Below are 8,530 nucleotides of genomic sequence, written 5' to 3'. Positions count from 1 at the left end.
ACTTGCTCCCCCAAAACAAGCACTCGTCTGCAGAATCTTTTTGCCTTTCCAAGCTTCCTTGTTCAGGCTTGCGTCCGGCACAGAATCTGAATGAACCTGCAGTGTACTGGCAGGCATGCTGCATGGTTGAAAACCTAAATCCAGAGCCAAAACAGTTGGATTCGAGACAAGCATGCGTTCCCAATGGGGAAAGTGGCTATAGCATGATGGGCAAAACAGAATGATAGTGAAGTTGCACAGTACTCGTATATAGTATAACAAAAAGAAAGAAAAAAAAGGAACATCGAAGCATATACTGGCATGCAAATATTCCAAACTCGAGTATTTCTCTTCCAAGTACAAGGAGAGATTTCAAGGAGGAACAGCCAACTGCTGAATGTAGGGCGGATTGCGAATTTATCTATGATGTTGCTCCAAAGTATTTTGCAGTGCGCCAAGGACAAATGAAGCCTGACCTAACGGGCCAGTTACAGAACTTGGCATATCAACTCTAGTAATGATGGTACATGGACTCTAATCTCCGGGCCCAAAACTGGCATGCAAATATTCAGCGATTTAGGTTTTCTTAAGCATCGCAGACACAGGGGAGGATCACTGATTCCGGTTGGCCATGTGAGTTTAACCATGACCATATGTCACTTTGTGCTTGCGACAGCTCAATCATCATCGTGTTGATCATTTCCGTCGTGACGGTTGTCCCCGTAGTTGACCCATGGGAGCAGTGATTCCAGGAAGACCATCGCAGCGTTGCGCCCAGCAACTTCAAGAGGGGCATGGATTCTCTCAGGCCCAGCTTCTTGTTCAACAGGCGGCATATCATGCGCCATTCCTGGTCCAACCATAAATGGCCGCAGTTCTTCCGGAGGGAGCGATGGTGTTGTGTCAGAGAAGTCTGAAACAAGCAGATGAGAGTACCTGCAAAGTGGGACACAAGTTTTATCGAAATATCTCTTCAAGATAGTCTGGGGAGCCAAGAATGAAAATCCAGAGCATATAATATTACTTAGATCAATAAATCTGCAATGAATTAGAATAGAATTGCCGCCAAAACTAAACTATCTTCCTCTCGAGTATAGGTGCCACAAACTGCATATCTTTAGTTTCACTTTCATGTAAGTACCGTACACAACTAACACCACAGATCCAAACACTACTGATTAGTTGAGATGGGAGTCAGTAAGCTAAACATTAAATGTTTAAGTTCTACAGAACTTACAAAATCTACACCGACAATTGCTACTTCATAAAAGGTAAACTGGTTGGTTCATAGTTTAAACTAAACCAAGCTTCAGGTGTTGGCAACTTAAAAGGAAGAAATAGTCACAAACCAATCAAAAAGTACTGATTGAAAAGAATGAAAGACATGATCAAAGAATAAGGATAGACAGGATTCAACTGAGGTGTCAACATTTTGGAGCAACTTACTCATTCTTTTCTGAAGAGAATGCCTCTTTCCTAACACATGCCCAGTCCTGGGCTTCTCTGCTGTCGTGCTTTAGTGATTCAATCACCAGAAGAGCAGCTTCTTTGAGTAAGTTCTGAAGTTCCGGGAACCTCCACATGATACAATGACGCTCAACATATATGTTAATCACATGCTCGAGTGAAGGGCTTCCTGGCTTTGCTGGTCCAAAGAACCCATTCTTGAGTATTTGGGTCCATGAAGAGTCCTTCAAAGGAGCCCTGTCAACAATCTTAGAAAGCACCAGAGGATGAAGCATCAATGCTTGCTTCATGAGATCAACAGCTGTTGACTTGTCAGCATGATCAGAAACATCCTCAGCATCACGTTCAAGATAAAACCGTGCAATGGCTAGAGAAAAGGAGAAATTAGGAAACAGCCAGAGGGAGTTATCACACTGGTACTCTTCAGCAAACTGTTCCAACCATTTGTACTGCTGCGATCTTAGAGCAAAGTAATCAATGCAAAACAGAGCACCCTTTGGGTCATCAGAATCCAATGACAAAAGAAACTTGCAGGCCTCTAAAGCTGAACGGTGACAACCACGCCTATCCAGATTTTTCATGTGACTGAAAAGGGCTGTAAAAAATGGCTTGTTTAAGTCATGGCTGTATTTCAACTGATAGTTGCCCTGCAGTGGATTAAATAGTGGATGCCAAGCACACTCTAGTGCAAATAGACACTTCTCAACAGCGTCTGCTGATGATTGATGTTCTCCAGAATATTTGAACAGATCAGCAAATGTCAATAACGAGTCTGGATGGTAGGGGTATTTTGCTAATATAGCAGCAATGGCATTGAGGTCATTGGCTGACTTGGCAGCTTCAAATAATTCCTGCACATGGCTGACAGAAGGATCATATACGTACCTGCAAGCATTAAACAGCATGGTCATTTACAGAAGTTATGAACTCTAGAACAGATCTCTGCTAAACTATTTCTGAAATTTTACTACACCTGCAGAACTACTTAAGCTTCCTACGCGAAGAACATACAATGAACACAATGGTAAGCACAACTGCACAAGCAGTGTACACTGTACCCAAACAAATTAGTGATGTACCAAAATTATGTCAAGCCAAACAATCCAAAACATGCATAATCACAGCGAATGCACTAGCAGCTCGAGCTAGAAGTTAGAATAATCATGCTTGACAGACTGGTGTCCTTAAAAGTCCTATTACCAAGAGATCAGTGTGTAAATGCTGTGGAGCGATTAACCTTCGCATGAAACGTATATATAGCCCTCCAAAGAATTGTCTACTCGCATGTTCAAAGAAACCCGACCACTAATTATGGATAATGGATGAATAAAAAAATGGTTCTACTAAAAGCATCTCAACCAAAGAGCTTAGAAGAATAATTTTCCTCTCCGTGTTCAATCAAACTTGACTACTGGCTATGGATGAATCAAGAAACAGATTGTTCTCCGAACATCTCAGCAAGAAACTACATAGTACTGAAACTGTTTGACATACAAATGTATACCATATCACCATGCACACTGCAAAGAAAAGGATATACCCTCACCTGAAATAATTCAAACTGCCCTTTGTCTCAACAAGATCCATTGACATTGACTTATCCCATGCTGGCCAGAAGCCAGGTGGAGATACAAGTAGGGTTCTTCTAGGATTAAGGCCAGCACGCTTAACACCACGCACTTGCCTTGAAGTGCCAGGCATATTCCGCTGGTTTTCAAGTGAATCAACTACCTTTGATCCAAAAATGCGCCTCATCTCATTTTCAGCCTTGAGATGTTTGGGATCAATTGCAAGAACTGAGGATGTCCCAGCAGTCATTTCAATTGTCTCAATCTCCTTCCCAGTTGCTCTGTCATTTTGATGAACACTTTTTTGCATGGGCCTCTTTTCAATAGCTAGATCTTCCAGAATTAAGTCCAGTGATTTCTCATCCCTCGACTTCGTCGAGGCTGGTGGTTCTGCCTTGCCCTTTTTCTTCTTCTTCTTTGATTTCTTGTTTGTTTCAGGAACAGCGCCGTTAGGCTTCTTTTTCACATATTGTTTCTGTTCTGTATAACTCGCAGTTTGATCAGTATGCACTTCATCTTCCTGCAGTGGAGTAAGCACATACATAAGATTAAAATCAATTCATCAACCATGACTAATACATAATTCAACTAGGCATGAATGAGGTAGTGCTACATCACAGGATCTAGATAACTAAGAACTGTAAATATGCTATCGTCATGTGTTTCACCTTATTATCATGATTCTAGGCACACCTTGAGCAATCCCCTAGCAAGCAAACACACAACCAACTCTCAATCAACACAACTGATGTCAGATTACATCCTACAAGCTGCCCCATCCAGAAGGGTAGACAAGTGGCAGTTCAAGCATGGACAAAAGTATTGGCCAAATTGCAACAACAATCCACTGCAAATGATTCTACACGATAAGTAACACAGATTAGGCATCTTCCCCGAAACTAATCATCATCGCATCTCAAAGTTCTCGCACAACCACAAGGATCGCCTCGCCTTTACTCGCATTCTACCAATTTATTTATCACTGGCACGGGATAACACATGACAACACGAGCGCAGATGAGCAACAGTTTACAATCTAATTAAACCCTAACGAGGAGTGGCATGGGTGAGGAACGGACCTTGTCCTCTTCTGGCTCGTCGTCGTCGTCGTCGAGGAGGTCGAAGGGGTTCCTGGCGGCGACGCGGGTAGGGGAGCCCGCCTCCTCCTCCTCCTCTTCCTCTTCCACCACCACGAGGGCGTCCTCGGCGGGGTCCTGCGGGGAGGCCTCCCTCTGCTGGAGGACCCGCCGGACCAGCCTGCCGGACATGTCGACCGCGGCGGGGGAGAGCTGAAGCAAGGGTTAGGGTTTGGGCTTGGCGGCGGCCGGGCCGGGCGGCGGGGTCGGTCGCCAAGCGAAAGGGCGAGAGGGGATTCGAGATGGCGACGAGGTCACGAGGACGACGAGTGTTTTGCTGCCCTTTGCAGGGTTCGGGAGAGGGCAGATTGCAATTTCGGAAGACCGGAGGGGTGCTCCTGGAAAGAGTTTTGTTTGCATACGTGTTTTTTTTTTCTTTCACCCGATGGAATTGGAATTCTTCTGATCCTACTATTCGCTTCCGTCGGTTGCATTTGGATTTTGATTTTTTTTCGAAGACTGGATTTGAAATTTTGGACAATGGACAGTTTTTCCTTAGAAACACGCTACAGACTTAAACGCTCGTACACATGCATCATCTCAATAAATCGAGGAAAATGCTTTCACTGTACATCAAGTTTAGGACTTGAGCCTTGGTGGGCAAGTCTAGAAGAAAGTCTAGCTCTCTTGAGAGATCCTAGACACCAATTTTGCCTCTAAATTTCAGATGTGATTTACTTGAGAGATCCTAGCCACCATATAGTACGTGACGCGCTACCAACAGTACGTATTGATCTGTAGTGGTACGGTGATGGTGTATATGATATATGATGATGGAACTCACAGTCATAACGGGCGCTGTCCGGTGGCCCCGACTAGGTGGCAGTGCCTGTCTGCACCCCTGGCACAGCACCGTGCGAGGTGCCGGCGAGCAGCACGAGGAGGAGCTGGAGCCCGCTAGCGCGGCTCAACACCGCCCCCGCCGAGGTGATGATGGCCGCCATGGCCGCAGGGCGCGCGCAATGGGTGGTGGCGGGGTGGCTGATGTGTGGCTCTGGCTGTGAGAGACAAACTGAGGACGGTGTGTGGTCAATCAGTGAATGAGGAACGCCCGTGCACTAGGACGCGTGCACGAGCGTCGTATATATAAGCGGCCGCGCCGCGAGGCGGCGCGTATAGGCAAGGCCAATGGCGGAGCTATGTGGAAGGCTGAGGGGGCCCTAGCCCAAATGTTTTTTTCTTACTAGGTATTAGTACACATCTCGCCTTCATCTGCAAACCAGGCGCCCTACCGCCGCACTCAGTGGATGCGCCGATGCCGACTAGAAGCTCGCCCTGATCCGTGCGCGTTGCCGGCGAACATCCCAGCGCGGAGGAGGGAGTAACAATGGTGCGCCTCAGCCCTCAGATCGTCGTCTTCTGCTCTTCGCTGCTGGCCTCGCCGGCTTGCCGCTCTAGTGGCCGTCCATGTTGGTCGGCCGGCCGGCTACCCGTCGTCACCGGACAACCCTCCCCATACGAATTTGTAAGTGTCCTGTGCGGTTGTGCCCATGTTAAACTATTTGAATCCGTATCCCTCGTGTGCATTGTTCCATATATACGAGTACGGCAGTGAAATTGGGGAAATAGGGGCAGCCCTAAAAATTGAGATTTCTTGTTGTTTCTTGTATAAGTTTGATTAGTAATTTAGCAATTTATATGCCTATTCATTTGATCTAATTGGGGATTTCTTGTTTCTTGCATGACAGATTTGTATTTGTTCATCTGAGTAGTTGCTACCCGTCGTGTATTTTGGTGTAGTTAGTTCTCTTGTTATGGAGTATGTATTGCTAAATGCAGATCATACATGTATTTTGGCATCAATATGGATAATATAAGTATAAATTTGTTTGAAGGCTACAAAGTTCAGGTTTGTTGTGGTTGGTTAATTTTTTTTGTCATTGGCCCCCCATGGATTCTTGTCAAGCTCCGCCACTGGGCAAGGCTAAGCTAGCTGCGCACACGGTTGAGCCCCCGAGGCAATGGATTAGAGTTGTAGTACTGCTAGCACATTGCTCTTACTGCTAGGATAGGGTTGAGTTAATTAACTCCCATCATCAGATACATTGGTTGGGTTGCATCCCATTGATGGAATATACTGGGATGGGATGCACATGTTCATCATACTGTAATTGCCTCTCCTTGGGCTTGGGCTTGGGCTTAGTGAGATGCACGAAACAAGCAAGGTGAACGTGGGTGGAACAAAGAAATCAACCGAACAAGATAGCGTTGCATTCATTGCCTGCCATTTGCCCAACAGAGGAGATAGATAGAAAGATGGGCACAACTAGAATGAGATCTGAGTTTCATGTGCGGTCATACGATCCAGCGTCCTGGGGCTTGGATGTCATTTATGTGGTACAGATTTGTTGAGGTGGGATTCCAGCCACTCGGTAGGTACATTTTGACACTTACACCCTGCACACAATGTACTTTGAAGAAAAACCCCTCCAACAGTAGGTTCTCATTCCAAACACCTCTTCTTCGTTCGCGAAACCATCTCAGCGGTGGTGTTGCCCAGACAGATCTTTCCCGTTCTCACGCCGGACTACGAAATACCCTCCTGTAGACAGGGGTGGCCTTGGCCAGCAAGTTCTTCCCCATCTCTAATTCTGGGCCACCAAATCCCCTCGTCGACCGCAACGGCCTTGTTCCACCCAACTCCTAACCCTAGACCATGAAATCGTTTCCCACTTCGTCTCCCCATTTATTGACCATGAGTACATGAGCATACTACAACGTTCCATGTTCATTCTCGTGGTGATATTGGGAACCCAGCGACAGACAGCGGAGGTTCGTCAGGGCCAGAACATTCTATTCAATACTTCAAAGGACACACAGTTAAGTACTCCCTCCGTCCCAAAATTCTTGTCTTAGATTTGTTTAGATACGGATGTACCTAATACTAAAACGTGACTTGATACATCCGTATTTGGACAAATTTAAGACAAGAATTTTGGGACGGAGGGAGTAGTAAATATAATTTGTTTCCACACAAAACTAGTGATGTATGTTCGGATCCACCCACGTTACAAAGTGCTTGTACTGGAGTTTTTGTTTTGGTTGATTCTCCAATTTTGGATCTCATTGTGGTATGCACCAAGTATTAACTTCCAACCACATACTGTATCAAGATATTTCCATCTCATTCTGGTACTTGCAGTTCTTAATGCAATCAATTGGAAGGGGCTCTGCATCCTCTCCTCGCCCCCCGCGACCCCTCTCCCGACTCCGCCTCGCGCCGCCTCCCCGGGCAGCGGCCGGGGCGGCTCCTCCGCATCCTCTCCTCGCCTCCACCCCTCCGTTCTCCCTCCCCCGCCGCCGCCGGACGGCGCCCCCGGATCTGGCCGGGTGGCTCGGCGGCGGCGGGCCCTCTTCTCCCCCGCGCACAGCGCCCTTCCCGGGGCAGGGCTCGGCGGCGGGTGCAGCTCGGCGGGCGGTGGTCCGGCGTCTTGGTGGCAGAGGCCGGCGGCCGGCGAGGTGGTGGCGCTGCCTCTTGGCGGCGGGGTGGCCTGGTGGTGCTGGTGGCCGGCGGCGCGGCCCCGGCCCAGATCTGGGCCCTTATGGCCCCATCTGGGTCCTAGCGGGCCGGCGCCGGCGTGGCCTTGCTGTCTGCGGCTCGGTGTGGAGGAGGAGCGGCTCGGATGTGGGCGGCGGCGTCGATGGCGTGCCGGCAGCAGCGCGAGGGCGGGAGCTTTACGGGCCCACGAGGGCTCGACCGGGCCTGTGGGCCTACGGGCCTGGTGTGCTCCTGCTATTGCGTCCGGACGGCTACCGTCGCTGACGGTGGAGGTGGGGCCCTCCCGCGTGCCGACGGTGCTGCTGCCCTAGTCCCGGCTCTGATTCTTCGCCGTGTTGTCCTCACTTCGCGGTGTCGTGGTGAGACGGCGTGGGGGCCTCTTGACCGTGTTGGCGCTGGGTGGTGGTTGGTTTGGTGGCTGGCTCTGGAGCGCCCGAGGTGCGGGTTGGGATCGGGAGAAACCCCTGTCGGCTTGGCCGACACCGACGCGGTGGCGCCTGTGGGTGCCTCCTGACCTTCCGGGAGGGCGTCGGGGGCTACCCTTCCTCTCGCCTCGTCGTGTACCGGGGGAAACCCTTGGCAGCAGCGTCGTCATCGTCGCGATCCTTCTTGGAGGTGTTGATAGGTGCCGGCGCTTCGGAGTCTTGGAGCCTAGTGGAAGATCCCGGTGGGCGCAGCGTTCGCGAGGCTTCTTCGTTTTCGTTGATCCGCCGTTGTCGGCATTTGTTTCTTTTACTCTTTCTCTATCGTTTCTTTTGGGCGTGACTGTGCTGCTTCCGCCCCAGCACCTATCCTTGTACGGCTTGGTTGGTTGCTTTGTATACAAAGCGGGGGAAACCCTTTTTCGGCAATGCAATCAATTCATGCATGTTAATACTCGG

The 8,530-nt window shown here is 48.9% G+C and overlaps 1 protein-coding gene across 1 annotated transcript; it reads right to left on the bottom strand.

The window, feature by feature from the left end:
* Positions 1 to 291: 291 nt before the first annotated feature.
* Positions 292 to 4,436, bottom strand: LOC123112686 (transcription factor 25). The gene is made up of 4 exons (XM_044533748.1): positions 4,094 to 4,436; positions 2,993 to 3,534; positions 1,426 to 2,331; positions 292 to 915 (listed from the first exon to the last, which is right to left on the bottom strand). Exons 1-4 carry the CDS (start codon positions 4,280 to 4,282, stop codon positions 657 to 659), a joined length of 1,896 nt encoding a protein of 631 aa, XP_044389683.1. The 5' UTR covers positions 4,283 to 4,436; the 3' UTR covers positions 292 to 656.
* Positions 4,437 to 8,530: the final 4,094 nt, after the last annotated feature.

The sequence above is a fragment of the Triticum aestivum genome, chromosome 5B (genome assembly GCF_018294505.1).
Source record: "Triticum aestivum cultivar Chinese Spring chromosome 5B, IWGSC CS RefSeq v2.1, whole genome shotgun sequence".
NCBI lineage: Eukaryota > Viridiplantae > Streptophyta > Magnoliopsida > Poales > Poaceae > Triticum > Triticum aestivum.
The sequence above is the reverse complement of the archived record's forward strand: the minus strand, read 5'-3'. Positions and strand labels throughout refer to the sequence as shown.

What these genes read in the sequence shown, in the direction of transcription:
- LOC123112686 (XM_044533748.1), bottom strand. Translation starts at nt 4,282, where the DNA reads ATGTCCGGCAGGCTGGTCCGGCGGGTCCTCCAGCAGAGGGAGGCCTCC. An exon ending in GGCAGTTTGAATTATTTCAG is followed by an intron (nt 2,332 to 2,992) that starts GTGAGGGTATAT and finishes TAATGCTTGCAG; the next exon opens with GTACGTATATGATCCTTCTG. An exon ending in TTCTCTTCAGAAAAGAATGA is followed by an intron (nt 916 to 1,425) that starts GTAAGTTGCTCC and finishes CCCACTTTGCAG; the next exon opens with GTACTCTCATCTGCTTGTTT.